Raw genomic sequence first — 21,578 nt, 5'->3', positions numbered from 1 at the left:
ATCAGCAGAGGCATGGAAATCTTGTTCATCAAGAGAGAGTAGCTTAACATACAGTTTGGTGATGTGGCATGTAGTACCGTTGTCGTAAGAACAGTTGCAAACAATGCCTGGGTTGTTATTGTCCCCATAAATGTCGGTGCCGTCGATGGCAGATCCACTGCAGGGTTCTCCACTGATATTCCACTGCCCCGGCATTGCTTGTGTGTCCCATTGTTCAAATATTGAGTTCAACGCACTCACTGCACTCTCAGTTAATTCAGTCCTTGTGTGTATTAGATTATATCACACCATAATTTGACTTGTGTTACCACTTACCAGACTATCTCGAACCAAACGAAAGATCAAATTGATTATTACAAAGGAAAATTACCCTTAATTTTTGGATGTTTTGTATATGCGAAGAAAAAGGGCTTTACAAATAAGTTCCTCGAAACTTCATTTCATATGGTCCAAAAACACTTAAAATGTCATTTTGTTGAGGGGAAAAAAGCCCAGTTCCTGGTCAAAAACACTTAAATGTGGCAAAGTGTGTGTGTGTGAGAGAGAGAGAGAGAGAGAGAGAGAACCTTCAGATGGATCAGTGGTAGCATTTTGAGCAAAGGACAGCTGAAACCAGAAGCAGCTGAGGAAGCAGAGTAATAGTATCCTCATCATTAACTTTATCTTCATATTGTACATGTGCAGAACTTGCTCTCCAAGACGGCGTGAACTTAAACGACCAACACTTGTATTCCGACTGGCTGAATCATGCATTGCATGTAAGAAGCAGACCATTAGATTTTAGTCATATATAAGAAGCAGACCATTGACAACGTATACATATATAATATAGGATAGATTACAAAAAAACTACATGTCAAATCACAATCTCATATTTCATATTTTAAATATTGTAATGTCATTTCTCAATTTATGAATTTATTGCAATATCAGACCTTTGTTAAATTTTCTGTCAATCTGACTATTAAATGATGACGTGATAGAAACGAGACCCACTTTTCTGCCAACTTGAATAAAAAATTAATTAATTATTAATAACTTATTAATTTTTTATTTGACAATTAAATTAACTAAAAAAAAAAAAAAAAAACCTCTCCTCCTTGTTCCCTGGAAATCGTCCCCTTTCCTCCTCCCATCACTCCTTCCTCCGCTCCCCTTCTTCCTCGTCCTCCTTAAAATACAGCTAATTTTCGTCCTCCTCCGGGAACAACTGATACACCGCCGATCGCAAAACGCAGGTGGGTTTCGATGGCAAACCAAAACCAGACCCCAAATAAGTGGGTTTTGATGGCAAACCAAAACCGGACCCTCATCTTGCTCCAACAGTCTTTACATAAAACTAATTTGATTTCTTCATCATAAGTTCACTAAGATTTCGGAAAACTGAGCATCAGAAACCATCCCCTTATCCTTTTCCTTCTCTTCAAATCCCATCACCGACTGGGGGTTTCGCCCCACTGCCATTTCTTCAATTTCTTCTTCTTCACCATTGTTCTAAGAAAAACTACCAAACAAAATTGCAAAGGGAGAGTTCCAGGAAGCCAAAACGACGAACCCCACAAAAACAAAACCCAAAACGAAAAACACAAATACAAACCCAGAAAATTCAAGAAATTAGAGAAATTAATTTTTTTTTTAAATTAGAGAAATTAAATTTTCAAAAATTCAAGAAGTGGCCATTTGAAAATTCGCCCAGAACTCCGGATTTTCGAAATCCTCCATAATATTCATTGAAGAATGGAAGTTCATTACAGTCAAACTTTTTGCTTTTTCTTTCCCCTTTTTTTTCCCACTTTCTGGGTTACCACCACTTCTACGGATTCGCTTCCCCGATGCGTGTCAACCTCTACACCTTCTCATTTCCGTCTCCGTCCGTTCGGTTCTCCATCAACCACCATTCGATTTCTCCCAACCATCATTCGAATCGATCCACTGCCGTTTCAAAGAAAACCGGACCGATTTTGATGCCGAAGAAGACATGTATGTGCTCGCCGACGTCGTAGCCAGATCATTTCGTTGCAACCCCCACAAGAACCTGGGAGGGAGTCAAAACACCGGATCTTTCCCGTCGAACAGATTGAAGATGTGCCGATCTGATATGACGAACTCGCTGGTCCGAATCGGTGGACTCGAAGGCGGCGGATGGACGAGGAAGAAGGGGGACGGGTGAGGGAGTGAAGGGGACGAATGAGGAAGAAGGGGGACGGAGGAGGGAGGGGGAGGAGACGATTTCTGGGGAAATGACGAGAGTTTTTTTTTTTTTTTTTTTTTTTTTTTTTAATTGTTAAATAAGAATTAGTAATTTATTATTAATTAATTAATTTTTTATTCCTACCATATCAGCATTTAACAGTTAAATTGACAGAAAAATTAAGCGAGATATAACATTGCAATATTTAAAATATGAGGTATGAAATTGTGGTTAGACCGATAGTTGAGCGTAATTTACTCTGTAATATATTTTGTCCAAGTTGTATGATCAAATGGCGGCCACTTTTTTAATTTCCCGCCTGGAGTTGGCCAAGACTTTGATCATATTAGTAGAATTGTATACTGTAATTTACCCAAAAGACTTTGATCAAATGGCGGCCACTTTTTTAATTTCCTTTTGATGTTGGTTCGAAGAGAAAGAACGAAAGAGAGAGCAAATCCTCTGATGCGGGGGGTGTGGGGGGATCTGGTGGAAGGAGGATATGGGGTGGCTGGGGTCCATGGATATGGATTAGCTATGGCATCTAACAGAATGAGAAAGAAGATGCAAGGTGTTTGGTTATGAGTTTAAAATGATAATTGAGTGTTTGGTTAGTAAGATACAAATATTGGGATAAAGTTTTGAAATACACATGTTTACATGTTGTAATATTATTGGGGCACATCAGAAGTGAGTAAATTTTTGTACTCCCTGTTGAGTACCTAAGTATTGTTCTTAAAAGAAAGGCAGCTACAAAATATGTGACTTGTATCATACATTTTTCCCAATTAAGAAAATTGATATTCAACAATAAAATCAAGAGTAATGTTACGCTTACTACCTATTTATATTATCATTTATTTTATTTCTTTAATAACTGTAGTGTTCGCCAACGCATGTGAATCTTATCTCTATTAGAAAGATGATATAAATAATGATACAAATATATGGTAAGAGTAGCATTTTTGTAAAATCAATTGGTAATATGAGAAGTAGTACAACTACTTATAAATCCTTATATAATTTAGTCTCTTTTTGTCCTCACATTCTCACACCCAACTTTACATTTGGACCAAGTCTCTGCATACGCTTTCCTCCTCAGCAACTTGCCGTTGTTGAATGTTCTCGTTCACTTGGGGATGTAGATAACACTAGGTCATTATATTTCCTCTTCCATTAATTGTAATGATAGCAATATTCTCATTAAAATAATTCCGCTCTATTTTATTTATTTATTTTCATCTGGTGTACATAATTTGAATCTTTTACTTTCAAAGTCACTCTTTAAAAATTAATTATACTAAAATTCAGCCAACTTTAATAATCTAATAGTCATATAATAAATAAACAAACCATGTTATTAAAAACTGAAATTTTGACTGGAAGGACGATGAAGAGGAGGCTTCATGAGATGGGCTGTCATGACGATACCCATCGTTATGGCACTACAGTGGTTCAGATCACGACTGAAAAAAATGGTTTAGGGTTGTGTTTTTGTTTAAAAATGATGTGTGTAATCATCTAGTCCAAGGGAAAGACTCTTAAAGTGTCCTCTGAAAGAAAAGCACCTTCAAGCGGGGCCCTAGGGAAACGAAAATGGTCTTGTAACCCTACCGACACATAATTGGACAGTGGAAAATCATGCGGAGCTACCTTTTTTGAAAAAAAAAAAGAAAAAAAAAGAAGAAATATCAAAGAGAATCTTTCAAAATAAAATTTTTCATCAACTCTTGAACACTTCATGTTTTTTATATAATTTATTTATCAATATTATAAAATATTTTGTCAAAAATAAAAGGTGACATAAAGTACAAGTGAAGGACGTTGACGGTTAAAATTGAAGTTTCACTACATATATGAATGGTGGGTATTGATACATATTGAAATATCTAAACCCAAAGTTAACCTCGGGTCAATAAAAGAAAAAGTCATCCACGTCCATTAAGTTGATATAAAATCGTGTATCCCAAAACGTGTGGCAACAACGTCTTGTTTTTCATACTTGCTTCGCGTGAGACGACGTCCACACACGAGAGATATTGGTCTTCCATGGATTTTTGCTGGGAATCAGTACTGGTGACTATCGAATCCTATCTCATCTTCTCACTTCCTCATTAACAAGATTTCTTCACACACCTATTTTTGCTTGTCACAAATCCTTCTTAATTTTAAGCAGTCAAATCAAATGAGTTGAAGAAGATTAATTATAAAAAATTAATAAAGAGGTGTGAAAAGTAAAAATAAGTGCTGACAGAAAATACAGTCGCTTTTAATGCCCAAGGCCTATCTCATTTGTTGGAAAGTAGACTATTGTAGCGAAGTGTGGTAGTTCATATAGTTGGCAATGGCGTTGGGATATTAATGGCAAAATTTAATGCCCAAGGCCAATCATTGAAATATGTAACGCCACAACTGCTGGTTCATATATAGTTGCGAGAGAATTTTCAATGTGACCAGTACATAAGATGGTATACCACTCGTCACTATACAAATAGTAGCATATGTGTGCTAAAAAGTTAATAACTTAAAAAATAAAATTTCCCAAAACTTCCATTAAAACACGTGGTGTACCACTTATGTTCCTGTCACAATTAAAAATTTCTCATATAGTTGCAAAAACTCAATAATTCCTTCCAATCCACCAAATAAAACAGCAACAATGCTTTGTCCTGCTAAGCGGGATCAGCTGTATGTCTCCCGGAATGTTACTGTGCTTTGATTTGCGTCAAGTCTGCCATCATCTCCGGGTACTCCATGCCTTTTCTTAAAATCTATTTCCAATTATAAAAAATTAATCAAAATGTATGAAAGGTAAAAATAAGTGCTAACAGAAAATACAGTTGCTTTTAATGCCCAAGGCCTATCTCATTCATTGAAAAAGTAGAATATCGTAGCGAATCGTGGTAGTTCATATATAGTTGGCAATGGCGTTGGGATATTAATGGCAAAATTTAATGCCCAAGGCCAAGCATTGAAATATGTAACGCCACAACTGCTGGTTCCTATATAATTGCGAGAGATTTTTCAATGTGACCAGTACACGAGATAGTATACCACTTGTCACTATATAAATAGTGGGATATGTGTGCTAAAAAGTTAATAACTTAAAAAATAAAATTTCCCGCAACTTCCATTAAAACAAGTGGTGTACCGCTTGTGTTTCCGTCACAATTAAAAATTTCTCATATAGTTGCAAAAACTCAATAATTCCTTCCAATCCAACAAATACAACAACAACAAAGCTTTGTCCCACTAAACGGGATCGGCTATATGTCTCCCGGAACGCTATTGCGCTTTGATTTGCGTCAAGTTTGCCATCATCCCTGGGTACTCCATTCTTTTCTTAAAATCTATTTCCAAGTATTATGAGGTTTTCCTTTACCCTTTTTACCCTGACCCTCTGTCTTTTTCTAACAATAGCATTTGTAGGACTTTTGTTCACATGTCCATTCATTTTAACCGATTTTCTCTCATCTTATCTTTAATTGCTGCCACTCCTATTTTATATCGAATATCTTGGTTTCTAATTTGGTCCTTCTAATCCACCCAATAATTGGTGGAATTTGTGGCCATGTGTTTTCGATGTGCACACCTTGACAAAAATATTGTTTGAAATTTCAATAAAATTGACCAAACTGCAAAGGCATTTACATAATTGAACATGTATTAGAACAACACAAGATGGTAGTCAGAGAGATTGAAACGCCTCTATGAATTTTTTGACTTTTAAAAAGATGGATTTTCATAGCTTTGCCACCATGTAGTCCTTTTTTTCAAAACAAAAAGGTAAACATGGTAATCAAATTCTTCATAAAGCCTTTTCATTCCTCATCATCACGAAAGTTTAAATTCATTCCTTGCCAATTTTATTCCCTTTCAATTTCGTTTCCCATTTACAAATTAGAAAAACATTTATAGTGGGAGGTTTTTGAATATACTCAACAATAATATACGGAAGTTGGCCACTAGGCATATAGGGTCAATTCGTATTTAAGAATTCAAAACGACATGCAGGAAATTAGCCTAATTAGGCGAGCTTCGGTCATTGTCTGTTTGAGGATGACCTAACATGGCAATCATAAGTGTAGAGTTTGCCATAACGTGTGTCGACATCCAGTATATATTAGAAAACAGTGCCTGCGCATTATTGCGGGATTAGAAATTGTAAAATAAATTGTATCAAAGATATAGAAGATTGTAACATAGAAGATTAATATTATTTACGTTGAAAACGTTAAGAAGATGTTTACATACAAAAAAGATTACGATTGGAACATGAAAAGTTTTCGTCATGTACCGTTGGTTGAGGTAGCAGAAGATGTTGTCCCATGAACTGAGCTAGTAAAAGCTAGTAAAAGCTGTATTTTAAATCATATGGTGTTGCGTTTACTCCAATAAAAAAATTAAAAAAAAAAGTGAAAACAGTTATGATAGAAATTCAATTAGCAAAGCTACAACCCAGTGAGAATATGAATTTATAAATTAGATTCACTTACATAGAAACAATTACCTTAGCATTTGCCAACTCTGTGTAAGTTGTTCATGAAGCGCAATTTAGAGCATTATTCTTGAAACTGTAAATCACAAACTTGTTAGAGCAGCACTATTAAGTATTAACAGGAATGGATATATTCATTGATCACTTTTAAAAAGTAGAATCTCAAATGAGATGAAAACTGTACATTCACTAAAAAGTAAAATCCCAAATGAGATGAAACAATCAAAGATTCTACTCATATAAATATGTGAGCATGAATGAATATTCAATATGAACATAAAATTATTCTCTTAATTCTGTGAAAATAACGTAACAAAACTTGAAACATACTAACCGTGTCCCTTTAATGCGGATATTGTCAATGTTCACCCTATGAATCAAACCTTGAAATGGTTGCTCTCAAAAAAAGGCAAACACTATACTCCTAAGGATGTAACGTATGTATTCCATATCTACCAAAATAATTCCAGAAATGATACATTGGAATGATGTTTTAGGTCTTCCACTATATTAAAAGGTTAGAAACCCAGAAGACAAAACACCACAATTCATTAAATTCAAAGTTGCGCATATTTCTTCTATACCTTGCATATCATGTTTTTTATACGATTGTGACTAAGACCTGATTTCTCTTTGATCAGCCTGAGCAAAAGCCCACAATTATTCTACAAAGTCAACACATTATATACATAGAGGAAATTGCTAATGTTAAAATTCAAATAGATTATTCTCTGTAGAAATCTCAAATAGATTATATATCAAAATTCAAAAATAAAGATAGAGAAAAACATTATGACTATTGAGCTAGTATTGAATAATGGGTTCACTATATTTATAACTGAAGAAATGCAATCCACCATTAAAATTCTATTAATTAAATAGTTACCCCTATATCTTTTGCTAATGAATATTCAAAATATTTGGCGATAAAATAATGAATAATGGAATAAATTAATCGTCAATTAATTATCAACTAAAAATAATATTCATTAAACCCTACAATAGAGTACATCTACTAAACAGAAGTTAAGATAACTAATATTGAATTTGACCTACTATTTTACTTGTATATTTGTTTTTTAAATTCGGTATAAAATTTGTTGAATGGATACGAAACACCCAACTCTATTAAATGCAATATTTTTTTTAACAAACGATATTATCCATATTAAGTGGATGGAGGAGTGGGTTAATCCTCACAATGGATCAGCAATAATGTGGTTCAAATTCACCTTGGCAATAATAAAATATTAAGTATTTGGCAACATCTTCTAATTGTGCAATTTGGAAAGGCTGGATTCTCACCTTCTCCGGGGCTGCTTCTCCACATCAATCATCATGAGAGAGAGGGAGAAAGCAGGTATTCTTCAGTGTTTGAGTCCTGTATATTGGTAAAAAACCAATTAGGTACTTCGAATTACATAAACATTTTCAAATAGTTCAAATTGGAACTTGAATGAATCCTGAATAAAATGAAAATAATTACAGAATCTAGGAACAAACCATACTTTGTCAAATGGCATATTTAACCTGGCATATAAATATTTCCAAGTAAATTGATAGTTACCTCAAATCAAAATAGAATAGGATAAACCTTTTCTAAAATATTATGAATTAACTCCGAAAAATTTCTTTAACCCAGATCTTTTTGAAAAAAAAATTATATTAATTTGGTGCTTTGTTTGGGTTTGGGAATTACGGATGGTTAAACAAAAATTAAAGAAATAAAATGACAATGTACTGATTTTGCAGAGATACCTGCTAATGGTTTTGCACCTTGGTGAGTAGTGTCATGAGTATTTCATAACACCGAATCTAAACGCAACATAAGCTAAACAACAAATAAAGTGATTCAACACATTCTGAAAGAAAACCCCCCCCAAAAAAAAAAAGTTAATTCAGTTCCCCTAACTAAACCCACAAAACACAACTAATCTCGAGTAGAATAATCTGAGAAAAAAGACATATAAATTTGCTTGACCAAGAAACTAAAAGATAAACCGCACAAAGAAATTATGCATATTTGAAAAGAATTCAACCGATTGTAAAATTCTGTTGGAAAAAAAACTAATGACAGGATTTCAGGCATCAATATTCTTTACACTTAAAATGTCAGAAAATTTTTACACAAAAAAATATTTCATCGATACAGCCTAGATACAAAAAATTGTAAATTTTTTTTTGTATTTACATGTATTATCTTTATGAAGTGATATGTATATATGTGTGTGTGTGTGTGTATGTGTAATACATAAGTTTCAGAACATAGACACTTTAGAACTTAATTCATTTTATAAAATAGAAAGAAAAAGATGACTTACACTTTTAAGGCTCCAATATTGATATAAAGTTGAGTCAGTTGATTTGTGGCTACCAACTGTAAACCAAAAATGTAAATGCTAAGTGATATTACATGTTTAATGGTTTTGACAAGTGCTAAGAGCTCGTTTGGATGTACTTTTAAAATGATTGAAAGCGTTTTTAGTGAAAATATTTTTAGAATCAATCTTTAGTAAAAATGCAAGTAAATCCTGGAAAAACACTTAAATGCTTATTGGAAGAAGCACATAACTGGTGTTTCTTGCATAAAACACTTTAAGTGCTTTTGGAACTCAAAAACATTTTCTCTAAAAGTGTTTTTAGTTATTTTAAAAATACATCCAAACGAGTCTTAAGTTATGTTATTATGTATGATGGCTTGCCAAATACTGATTAAAAAAAAAAAACAGTAAAGGGTTAAAACTTGAAATACCATATTCAATCTACCATAACATGCCAGCATTTTAAGTTGAATTGTTAAAATTTAAATCTTAGGATCAACTCACCTTCCTTGATCTATTAAGGAGGAATAAACAGAACGTTTCTTGTACTCTTCTTTGACCACTTCACTAAAAAAAAATTAATCTTTAAATATTAAAGCTGAAGATCTTAAATTCATAAGTTATAAACTCAATAAGCTAGTTAAAATAAACATCCATCACGACATAGAACGGAAATTAAGTTGTTTTGTTTCTGAACATTATTTTAGCAATCAAACGGAGGAAATCTGTGTCATACTAAACAAGCAGTGGTTGTTAAATTTAGTTCTTTAAATTTAGGTAAATATCGGTTTATTGTCTTTAAGTTCCGTGATTTTCAACATTTGGTATATTAAGATTTTTTCGTTCCAGAATCTTACCTAAAATGTTAATTTTAAAATAATCTTTTAATCAAACTGATAACTCTGTTATTACTGATGACGTGGGCTACGTGCACAATGACCTTGAAACTTAAGGGTTGGTTTGATCTGGGTTTTCAAGTAGCGGGGAAGTGTTGGCTGCTGCTGCTCCGCTCCCTCAACGCTCATTTTTTACACATCGCATCGTCGATCCGATCCCGGCTCCAATCCGCCAAACAGGTTCGTCCCCCTTCCCAAATCCCTAGTGTGTATTGTTTATTTCTGTCCGAAATTTGATCTGATTTTTTTTCCATATTTCCAGTAAATCATTTGTTATTCCTCCTCATCTCTCTCAGTGCTTTCACCGAAATTTTCAGTTCTTAGTTCGTATTTTGTTTCTGATTTTTGTTTGCGTTCAGTGTGATTTTGTGTGAAAGAATCAAAGATGTTGGGAATTTAAAGGCAAAAAGTGGGAGCTGGAAGCTCATCAGCCATGGTACACCCTCTACTTCTGCAATTTATGAACTTTCATTATATAAAACACTTGATTAATTTATTATTATGTGATTTACTGCCTAATCTTTGTGTTGGTTCAGATTTTGGGGCGGAGGATCCGCCCCGCCACGTCGGCAATGAGGTGTTTCGCATCTTCGGCGAAAGAGGTAATCTGACGCCTACCATCATCTAAACTTTGGCATTTATAATCCATGCGATTGCTTAACAAAAAATTTGTGGTTTTTATTTTTTTAGTAGATTAATTTTTGTATAAAACATTCTACCCATTGTTTAGTTTAACGAATTTTGTAGTGTTAGTTCTGCACCATTCCAGTTTGCCTTTGATTGGATAAATAATAGCATTGTTTAGCTAATTTGCAAATTTCCTCATATTCCTAAGTTAGCATTTTTGGTCAAAAATTTTAGATTTTACAGATTTTTTCAGTTCAGGATGATAAAAATTTAGGGCATTGATTTGTTGATGTGATTTCCACACTCTGAATTCAAATAGAAATGCAAGGATATATTAGATGTGTGAGTAAATTTTCAGTCGTCATATATTTGTTTAATGGTTGGTTCAGATCGGTCGATTCCGGAGGCCCTGCCATTGAGGTTAGTCTGAAGCGATTCCTATCTTATTGACTTATTGCATGTCAAAATCTGCTTCAAATTTGTGATTTAATATAATTGGGCTTTAGAAAAAAATTCATGCTTTTGTCTAATCCAATTGAGTGATTAGAAAAATTTTCATCAAATTTCTGGGTTCCTGGGGTGTTATGAATCTTTATGTTGAGAGAGCTTGGTTGCTTTAATTGCTAATGAAATTAGCTTCTAACCGTTCATAATTTGCTTTTTTATTTTCGTTCTATATTTTCTTTGAGTTCAGATATATATATATATATATATATTTTTTTTTTTATATATTGCCGATGCCAAAATATCATATTTAGAAGGGCAAAGATAGCAAGTTTCTAAATCAAATTTTTATCCTGGTTACTATCAATAAAAGGCACATGAAATATGGTATTGATTTTAGAGCCTTTGATTTCTCAGATTGTCTTCATATATCGAATGTCATCTGAATTTAGTTGTAGTTAGTTTGTCAAAATTTGTTGTTGTTTAGCTTTTTCAAATGGCAGCCGTAGTATTTGCCCAGTATTTTTTGTGAATTCTAAACTTTGCTTATAATTGTAGGTACCTAAAAGCTGCCATTTGGATTTGTTCCCCAGATGATAATGATTGTTCTTTTGCTTTGATGTAGAAGTAAGAAAATTGTTTTGCCCCTTATGTATCCTGCTTCTTTCTGTCCCTGTGTTCTTTGTTCAAAGGTTGGTTGGTTGTTAAACTTGCTGCTGTAGAAGAGTTAATTTCTGGTAGGCAGATGATTATAGTGTTGTTCCTATTATGCATAAGGTCGTGGTAATAATATTGTGAGATTTTATGTCTGCATAAATCCAAGAGTGGTTTTGATAATCAGAAAGTAATCTCTCAACTTCTTTGTGATTATAGTTGCTTTGATACTGTCATAGGGGCTTTTATCATACTTACAAATTGATTGTGATATGTCCATTCCTAGGTTTTAAATTTTTGTCAAACCCAGAAGTTACCTTGCTGGGTATATTTAAAAAGTAGTTTAATTAATCAATATTACTATGGTAGTTTTCAAGTATATGTTAATTGGAATTATTCCTTTTGGTTTTATTTTTAAAACTACATATCTATGGTAAGGAGGGATACCTATTGAAGTTTTGAATTTCCAGTAAATCTGATCATCAGGTGCTTAAAGATTTGAATTTTTAAAGTGGTTTCGCAAAAATTTGCAAAGCGGATGTTATGTTGCTTGCAGCAATAGATTGTTTATAGTTGTTTGGGTAATCTGGACCCAAAGGTTGAACTTTTTTAGTATTTTTTGGGGGTTTTGTGTTTGAACTTTTTTAGTATTTTTTTTTGTAGATATAGCCTACAAATGTAGACCCAAAGGTTGGACATAATCATTACTTCCTATTACAATTATTAAAGTTAATTATCTTTTATATAGAAAGCCGGAGGCCGGTCCTCGACAAAAAAATTGGACGCAAATGCCTGTCGGCCAAAACAAATTCGAAACGGCTAAATTTGTTTAGATCTTTTCATCGGGGGTTACAAACGGCAACGCTCTCTTGCTGAAGAATAGCGAATTTGGTCTCGGTTTGAAGAAAATTTGAAGCCCATAAAAGATTGCATCTCCTGCTGTCGATTTGATTTGGGTAATTGTCTGCTTTGAATGTAATGTGCTTGGGAGTGTAAATTTGGATTTTAAATGGGTTTTTTGTTCAAATTTTTTGGTTGTGATTTTGGGAATTTTGTTTTGTAGCTTCGGATTATAGGTGATGATGGTTAATTTGGTTTTGTTTTCGATTTCAGGAGATTGGGTTTTTCGAGTTTGTGACTGTTTTTTGAAGCCTGCGAAGACCTGTGTGTTTAAGGTCAGTGATTTTGAAATTCCAAGGTTTTGATTCTACTTGCAGCCTGAGGTGTGATTTTAACCCAGATTAGTTAATATAATTTTTTTTTTTTTTTTTCTGATTATGTAACTGAAGTAGCTAAAGTTAAGAAAGAACAATTGTGGCTTAAAGTCTTCATATTTGAAAGTTGAATCTCAGCCTTTGAGAGGCTTTTTGAACGTGTGCTCACGTATGCAGGGGATATCAGTATTTATTTGCTTGTTGGTTCTTAATTTTTGTGTTTCGTTTTGGATTTGTTAATATATCATTTTGTGCATCTCAGTCTGTGAATCGATGTTTTAGATTGGATTTTTGTGGTTTTGAATTTGTGTGCCTGAGAAGAGTTATCCAAATGTTTGATTGAACATTTAGGTTATGCTGTGCAAAGTTTTATTGTGTGTTGTTATCTGCGCTATACCATTTCTATGTAGGCTTCGAAAGTTATTCATGAGCTTTTATAAGCACTTTCCATATTTTAAGCTGTCATTTTGGGTTCTTTTCCATTAGGTCATTAGCTACTGACTGATGGAGAAATGAGGACCATGCCATTGATTTTGGGTTCTTTTTATAATTTTCTGATTTTGGGGTTTTGCAGGGAGCGCTGATGTACTGATTTTATGAGTTTTTTTTGTCCTTGCAGGATTTTGGGTCTTTGAAATGGTTACGTGTTGTTTTTAACTTTTTGGTTCTCGTGTGTTCTGTTCTTCATTGCTTCGTGATTCTCATTTTTCAGTATTGGGTGATGGAAATTTCTAAAAATAGTCGTAGGTTTTTTTAGAAAGTTGGCATTTTTAGTTATATTTTATGTTTAATCCCAAATGTAAGACTGGAAAATAATTGAAATGATGGTTTTTTAAAAACTCTTAATTTTTTTTTCTTCTCGGATTTAAAGGCATCTTTTCCCGATTGGTTACAATGGTTATGTTCTCTATAATTGGTTCACCATGTTTGATTAGTTTTAAGTCTTGTCCTACTAAGTTTTGTCTTCTGTGTAATGAGATATTTCTTTTGGTCTTTCAGATTTCGGCATGGGAAAGTTCACCTTCTAATTAGATTGTGTATGCCTTTAGTTCTTTATTTAATTGTTCTGTTTGCGTTCGGTGTGATGATCAAAATTTTATATGTTTGGAATTATTCACTTAACACCAATTTGTTACATTCAGGTCTCCACCCCACACTTCACAAGTTCAATAGAAGACGGTTCTGTAGATTGTGTCTGCAATTAGATCAGAGATCAACCGTTATTTTGTTATCATTTAAATTATATAAGTCGCGCGTAGAACGCCTTAATTACAAAAGGGTCTTCCGCACGCGCGTGAGTGCGTGTAGGGAGGCTAGTATTAACTAAAGTTGATTTGAATGTGATGATGATGGCAACCACTAACAATAAAACAACAATCTCCTTAATCTAGGAGAAAGAACCAATAGGTGAGGAAGAAAAGAAAGGAGGAAAGAGAGCTCTGCACATGCAAATGTCACTGTACATGTAAAGCAGAAATTTCTCTTTCGTGTTGTTAATCTCTGTCTAGCTTTGGTATTTTGAGGGTCTCTGAGAATACAATAAACTGTGACTCGGTCTCAAAGCTTTCTTGCTATATGATATCATATAAGTAAATGCTAGAATGCTAAGTTTTAACCAAGCCCATACTCACAAGCAAAATACAAATACAAAAGTCCATATTAAAATGAAGGTCGTGATTTATCGAAAGATGTTTCGTAAACATAGGAATTATGGATATGTAGGCATATGTATTTTAGCATTATGTGATGAATAGGTTTATTTTCTTTGGGTATTGCATGTCATGATCACCACAGTGATGTTTGATGTTCTTCTTCAGGTGCTTCTTGGGGATGTTGGAGCTGGGAAATCAAGTTTGGGGTTGCGCTTTGTAAAAGAACAATTCGTTGAATTCCAGGTTTGTTCTATATCTTTCAAAGGATGCATTTTCTTTTTTATCCATACCTTTACTTTTATAGTATGTTATTACAAGAATCAATTGCCACCCTTAGTTGGTGGTATTATCTTTACAACACATTCAAAGCAGCGAATAAAATCGCACTTGCTATTTTTTCTGTCAATTGGTCTACTAGAAAACTATAGAAATATTTGGTGAAAGCAATGAAGAAATCATTATGATTGATCTGGAAAGAAGCTCTAATAAGTTACAGGAGAGTAGCAATGTAAATTGAACTACTTATTTTATGGATTAATTCACCTATCTCTTGCTTTTTCTTTCATTTGGAGATAATTGTGTAAATGTGTGGTTTTGTGAGCGTTACTCATGTGAAACATGTATTGTCTAAATTGCTACATTTAAGAATGCGATTGTATTTCTGTAGCATTTTCAGTTAATTTTTCTACGAATGTTATTCATTGTTTGAAAACCTGTAGCAAAGCGCGGGCATTCCTGCTAGTGATATTGATTCTGGAAGCATGCCGAAACAAGGTTGTTTGATCGCAATTCACAAGAATTGCTCCGCCAATTAGGCTTCCACAACATCAATAACCCTTACGTTGATATGTACTTCCATTGCACCAAGGACGCCATGTCGATCGTGGAATTCCACAAAACTCTGATGAACCAAGTGCTTCCCTTGGCCTGGTCGCATAATCCTCTAACCACCCACAAACTCATCTGCAATTTCATAGACAGACGCGGCGACGGTGAAAAACGCAACCAAGACGAAGCTTTCTTCACAGCGACGGTTTGGCTCCACCAGAACCACTCGAAAACCGTTGCATACAATCTTGTGCCAATTTCCGACTCCTTTGGACATATCCTACACCTTCCCTGCATTCTTTCGCAGGTTTTACGGGGCGAAGCTCACTTGAAATTTACTGGAAGGACGAGGGAAAAGGCGGATTCAAATGGGATGGTGAAGGTCAAGGAAAAGGATGCCAAGTCAGAGGTAAGCGAATTGTTGTTGAGGAGGAAGGTGATCCACACGGCCAACAAGGCGGCTCAAAAATACAAGCGCGACGTTGATTATTGCTTCTTGCACAACTGTGTTTTGGATATTTTTGCCCAGAGCCTCAAGTTTGATATTGAAAAATTTCATCATCACAAGGACCATGACCATGACCATCATGATGATTATTGCTTGGAGATTACCCAAGCAGTTACCTTTTTGCCTACCATCGCTGATCATCATATGTTGTTTGAAAACATTGCGAGGAAGGTTTTCCGGTCAGAATCATGCCTCTGAGAAGGGGATGGTAGTCTTTGTTGTATTGACCGACTGACGAAGGAGGTTTTGTCGCCCTTGAGAAAAACTATGGCGCCAGAGGCCTGGGAACCTGCCAACCGGTGGGGTTATAGAGCGGAGTACAAGCGAGAGCAACTGGCTGTAGCTAATGAGGTTGATCCTGGCGTGCAGCGCTGCTTTCGCATGACATATTAAGCTATATCAAGTATTTTGAGCTTGAGCAAGAGGCTGATGTTAAGTGGAAGAAAATGATGGAGGTCTACTCAAAGCAGGGGAAGCAGAAGAATTGGTTGGCTGTGTGATGTCGACAACACCTTGTCGGCGGGTTTGGCTTTGGGGCTTTTGTTGCTTCAATTGAGTGACGAGCCATGGAAGGGAAATGTGGTCACCTAAAGCAAAGACCCTCAGCTGCATTCGATTCAAGGCGAGGATCTTAATTGGAAGGCCGAATATATGCAAACTTTGATCAAAAGCCAGGACTGGACGGCTGATTTCGGGAACGTGTTCGATGTGATTCTAGAAGAGGTGGTGAATGCGAATTTGAAGCTAGATAAGATGGTCAAGAAGGTGTTTGCCTTGACCACATACAAACACTTCTTGACAGGCAGCAACTTCAGCTTCTGGGGGGAGATTAAGATGTCTACCTTTGTTCTTCTAGTTTATGCTACTACTTTCACTTCTCCAAAGCTCTCCTTTCTTTGAGTTCTGATAAGACTAAGAGAAAGTATATATAGGGGTATATGTGTTGCTAATAAGTGTGTGTGTGTGTGTGTGTGTGTGTGTGTGTAGAGAAGAGCAAAGTGAGTGACAAGAACTAAAAAAGTGGATCTTGAAAACGGTAGGCTTATAACGTTCAAATTCTAACAGTCACTTTGAGTAGGGCAATAGAAACGAATAAAATGTGGGGCCTGGACTTGTTGCCTCAAGTGATCTGGCACTGGCACTTCCAAATGTAAAGAAAAAGGGCACAAAGACAACTAGATGAGCACCATAGCCTTAAATGGGTTGATCTTGCTTTGGAATTTTTGGTTGATTCGAGGTTATTTTTCAATTGAGATTTGCTTTGGTGAGCATGAACTTCCCTACATTTTCATTTTACCCAGCCCCACCGATGAGACCACTCATGTGAGAAACAATTAATAATCAAAGATTTTCTTAAGGTGACATTGATCGACGAACAATTAATAATCATTCATGTAAAAGAGGTTGCTTATGCAAAAACCTTACCAAAGAGTCACAATACGGTGACACTAATGAATCAACAATTGGCATTAACTCATCTAGAGCTAACTCGTGGCTTTTGTTTATAGGCATCTACGACGGGGTAAAAAGAGCGTGTGAAAATCAGTTCTCAATATTTCTCACTTTCCTTCTCCTTTAATGTCAGCTAGTAGTGATTGAGTGACGTTTACAGAAGCACCACTTGCATTGCTGCCTCCCGACTGATAGTTGAGGCGAACATTACTACCCTTGGATGAAGTTGATGGGGTATCATCCTCCACCAAAAATCTACTTGTTAACGATGTTGTTACATCTTTAAAATCATAATCTGTCAAATAGCTTGGCTTCGACATGACAGTGCCTATGTCAATGTCTCCAGAGAGCATTGCAACCACGCGTGACATAGATGGCCGTGCCATCGGTGATCCTTGTGTGCACAGGAGAGCTGCTCTTATCAATCTAGTTGCTTCGGTTTCATCAAACTCTGTCAATCTTGGATCCACCAGCCCCAGAGTTTGGTCGTTTTCATGCAGAGTCCACACCTAAAAAACATGATGCCACAGTCGAAGGAAAGTATAAATGAGTTTTTCACAACAATGCCTAAATGAAGCTAGGCAAATGCAATTCCTACCCATTCAAGAAGAGAAATCTTTTTTGGATCCAAGTTATTGTAAGAGTTTGGTCTCCCGCCGAGGATCTCTAAAACAACGACTCCGAAACCAAACACATCGGCCTTCTCTGTCAAATGTCCAAACAATGCATACTCTGGTGCCAAATAGCCTCTGCAATGCAAGATAATCAAATGGTTGCATAATGTTACTTGAGATCATTAGAGGCATTATTAACATGTGTGAAAATTTCGTGCAAGTATAAATGTGTGTGGCCATAATGTATGTATCCTCTGGAAAAACAATAGAGGATGGCTTACATTGTCCCTGCAACCCGGGTGCTGATGTGGGTTTTCTCGTCATCATAAAGCTTTGCCAATCCAAAATCTGATATTTTTGGGGAGAGTTCTGCATCGAGCAAAATATTACTTGCTTTGACATCTCGATGTACAATCCTTGGCCTTGACTCCTCATGAAGGTAAGCAAGTCCTCGTGCTGTTCCCAACAATATATTGAATCGAGTAGGCCAGTCAAGGTGCAAGTTACTTGTTCCTGAAATATTAGTGAACACATCCAATCAAAAACATTTCTTAACAATTTTAGAGTGCTTGAATTTGCAAACAATGTTGTTTTTGTGCAACCTAAAGGTAGATAGGTTTGTACCAAAAAGTGCCTGATCAAGGCTCTTGTTTTCAAGATACTCATACACCAAAATGTGGTGGCTGCCTTCAATGCAGCATCCATACAATTTCACTAAATTCCGATGTTGCACAGCAGATATGGTAGCAATTTCAGATACAAATTGCCTCTTCCCTTGGTGAGATGATACTGAAAGTTGCTTCACAGCCACTACTCTACCATCAGAAAGTGTACCCTACAATGTACACAGAAACACAATTTCGTGACGTGAAAGGAAAGAAAACAAAAGCTATTTTCTTCTCTCGCTCTCTCTCCTTTCTCTTGTCATTACTTCAAGTACATGATATTGATGTAATACGAATTTCACCTTATAAACGGGGCCATATCCTCCCTCTCCTAGCTTATTTGAAGGATTAAAATCTTCAGTTGCAGCTCTCAATTCAGAATAACTGAAAGTATATGGCCGGGGGCCTAATCCTAGAATATCTGCACATTCACAAAACAGTATGACGTAAGTTTTACTTTCATGAAAGCATTCTTACTTCTGTGTGTTAATGTCAGAGCAGAGAAACTTGAATTGGGTACCAGTAATGATATGGTCGTTTACCTTCATCATCTTCTTTTTCTGATTTTTTCCTCCTCATATATAGAATCGCAAATATTAATAGCAAGCTCACAACTCCAACAAGAACTGCAATACCAACTGTCAACCCAGTCTTGCTCTTCTTTGTAAAATCTAAGTGATAAAACAGACGAATTCTTCAATGTCAATTAACAGCAGAAAAATACATTTAAACCACTCACAAGAAATCTCTATAAGTTAACACATACTATACCTGAAGTAGCATGGATAGCTGCTATTAGTGGGCCGTAATCACCATAATTGGGTATGCAACAAGTCCCTTTACCAGCCCAGAACAGATGAATTTCAAGATAATTCTCTGACACGTTAACATTAAATTTTCTCACAACTGCTTGGTTAACACCACCTGCCTCCTTCGATATGTCAAAGTCCTTCGTCATGCGGGTACCCTAGCAACCAAATGAAGAGGTAGGTGATAATTCTAGTCTCCTTTAAATCACTGTCTTTAGTTAATGTAGCTTAAAACATCGAAAACCTGTCTTTAGTACTGGATAAACGAACAAATCTAGAATACGATTTAAGAGCCGTTCTTACAGGGATTGCACGTTGGTGAGCTTGGCAAATGTCGAAGGAATTTCACCAGCGAGTCCACAGCTGTCCAAGTGACTGTGAAAATCATAAGGCAACTGATTAATACCCATTTCATACGATAAAGTGCAATTTTTGCTCATCCGTAAGGAATTAACGAAGCACTTACAGTTGCTCGAGCTTGACTAAATTACCAAGTTCTGGAGGGAGTGTTCCGGAGAAATTATTTGATCCGATGCTCCTGCAAGTCATGTTGAACGGGCAAACACTTACTTGAAAGCAATTATTGAAGAGTGATAGAAGGTTCTGTTGAATTGTAAGTCTATAGCTGATTAGGAAATAAGCTGTGAATCAAATTTATGTATTCGCTTGAGTTTAAAATACCAAGTGTGCAGCTCTAATGTAGTAAGGCAAATAATGCCAGGTGTAATGATCCTAGCAACTAGCTAGATGTAAGGCTGAGATTGTTTTGTGAAGAGAGAGAATCCACCTTGGATTCCAACGGTTATGTAAAGCACAGAGTGTGTGTGAATTGTAGAGAGATGAAGAGAATATACTCTGCTAGAGAGAAACCTTCAAAATATTCTTCCATTGTTATCCTTCTTATTTTCTGTTCTTCGATTGTTCATTCATAACCAGATTTTTAGCTTATAACAACAGGTTCTGTATCTAATGTTTACGACACAAATTTTTATTGTACGCTCTCTAATTTTTCATGGCTTACAGTTCGGTTAGCTCGTTAAGGTTTCCAAGCTCCTTGGGGATGGGCCCAGAGAATGAATTGAAGCCAATATACCTGAATGGAGATAAGTACTGCATTATTGCCAATGAATTACATTACATAACAGGAAACTAGTACTGCATTATTCAATAAAAGCATAATGATTTTTTTGTAGATTACGGCATAAATAGTAACGAAAAGGTGTAAAGAACATAACTGTAGATTATGATATTCAAAATGAAGTATACAAATTGCTACGGGTCTCATCACAAGTATGAGTACTTAAAGAAATGTTCTCTCACTACTTACAATACAGTCAATGCAGACATATTGCCAATGAATGCCGGTAGGGGACCGGTGAAATAATTCCCACTGATAACCCTACAAAAATTGAAAGGAAGTGTAATCGTTAACTCTTAATCTTACAACATCACCATATTTTTGTTGAAATCCCACATCGGCTAGAGAAATAAAAAAAGAAGAGTTTAAATATCCAAATCTCACTCCAACTAATGATAAGGCCCTTTGAGATAAATCCCACACCTGACGGATTGTGCAGGTGGTGATTATCAAGTTGGAGACAGTATCGGTGTTGTTGGAAGCGAGCTTTTGGCCCGTCTCTCTGATAATTCTACAATTTTTAATATCCAATATATGATTTTGATGAACCGTAAACAGATAAGGGAGTTGAAAAAAATTCATACAAATATGTGAGATATCTCAGAGCCACAAATTCTTCTAGAAACACCCCTCGTTTGTTAAGAGCACGCACTGTCCTGGAAAGCAAAAAGATTGAACATTAGAACTACATAAAATGGAGCGACACAGTCAAATTATGACGTTAACATATATAGGTAGCAAGCGAAAAATCAGCAGTGGCATGGAAATCTTGTTCATCAAGAGAGAGTAGTTTAACATACAGATTGGTGATGTGGCATGTAGCATTATTGTCGTAAGAACAGTTGCAAACGATGCCTGGGTTGATATCGGCGCTATAAATGTCGGTGCCGTTGATGGCATATCCACTGCAGGGATATTCCACTGCCCCGGCACTGCTTGTGTGTCCCATTGTTCAAATATTGAGTTCAACGCCCTCACTGCATTCTCAGTTAATTCAGTCCTTGTGTGTAATAGATTATATCACACCATAATTTGACTTGTGTTACCACTTACCAGACTATCTCGAA

At 35.6% G+C, this 21,578-nt stretch overlaps 2 protein-coding genes across 36 annotated transcripts in view; one reads left to right on the top strand and one right to left on the bottom strand.

Annotated features, from left to right (window-relative positions):
* The window catches only part of LOC103933262 (probable LRR receptor-like serine/threonine-protein kinase At1g56140), a 99,284-nt gene that overhangs the window by 43,470 nt on the left and 34,236 nt on the right, over positions 1–21,578 (bottom strand). For 2 of the 5 annotated variants that reach the window (XM_048582768.1, XM_048582767.1), the window contains exons 3-4: positions 567–740; positions 53–239 (exon numbers count right to left, since the gene is read on the bottom strand). In XM_048582768.1, coding sequence (XP_048438725.1) covers positions 53–239; positions 567–740 — 361 coding nt within the window. Of the gene's footprint in view, positions 1–52; positions 240–566; positions 741–17,367; positions 17,795–17,883; positions 18,035–18,180; positions 18,413–18,523; positions 18,735–18,866; positions 18,986–19,106; positions 19,236–19,335; positions 19,532–21,578 lie in introns of those variants that run through there. The other 3 variants (XM_048582770.1, XM_048582771.1, XM_048582766.1) reach the window with 3 other exon arrangements.
* Positions 9,922–20,666, top strand: LOC125476534. 31 transcript variants are annotated; one of them, XR_007257781.1, is made up of 9 exons: positions 9,922–10,086; positions 10,266–10,342; positions 10,443–10,508; positions 10,923–10,953; positions 11,536–11,604; positions 12,745–12,806; positions 13,845–13,882; positions 14,663–14,740; positions 19,679–20,319. XR_007257781.1 is itself a non-coding variant. In XM_048582778.1 (3 exons), exon 3 carries the CDS (start codon positions 15,345–15,347, stop codon positions 16,029–16,031), a length of 687 nt encoding a protein of 228 aa, XP_048438735.1. In that variant the 5' UTR covers positions 13,889–14,298; positions 14,663–14,740; positions 15,217–15,344; the 3' UTR covers positions 16,032–17,116. The 31 variants fall into 31 exon arrangements, 1 of the variants encoding a protein (XP_048438735.1); XR_007257780.1 differs by lacking the exon at positions 19,679–20,319 and adding an exon at positions 15,217–17,116 and having other exon boundaries at positions 9,923–10,086; XR_007257777.1 differs by lacking the exon at positions 19,679–20,319 and adding an exon at positions 20,397–20,666 and having other exon boundaries at positions 9,925–10,086.

The sequence above is a fragment of a genome, unplaced genomic scaffold, assembly GCF_019419815.1.
Source record: "Pyrus x bretschneideri cultivar Hongxiangsu unplaced genomic scaffold, Pyrus_bretschneideri_v1 Contig19, whole genome shotgun sequence".
Taxonomy (NCBI): domain Eukaryota; kingdom Viridiplantae; phylum Streptophyta; class Magnoliopsida; order Rosales; family Rosaceae; genus Pyrus; species Pyrus x bretschneideri.
The sequence above is the reverse complement of the archived record's forward strand: the minus strand, read 5'-3'. Positions and strand labels throughout refer to the sequence as shown.

Excerpts from the sequence above, each read along its gene's own strand:
- LOC125476534 (XM_048582778.1), top strand. The coding sequence starts at position 15,345 with ATGTACTTCCATTGCACCAAGGACGCCATGTCGATCGTGGAATTCCAC.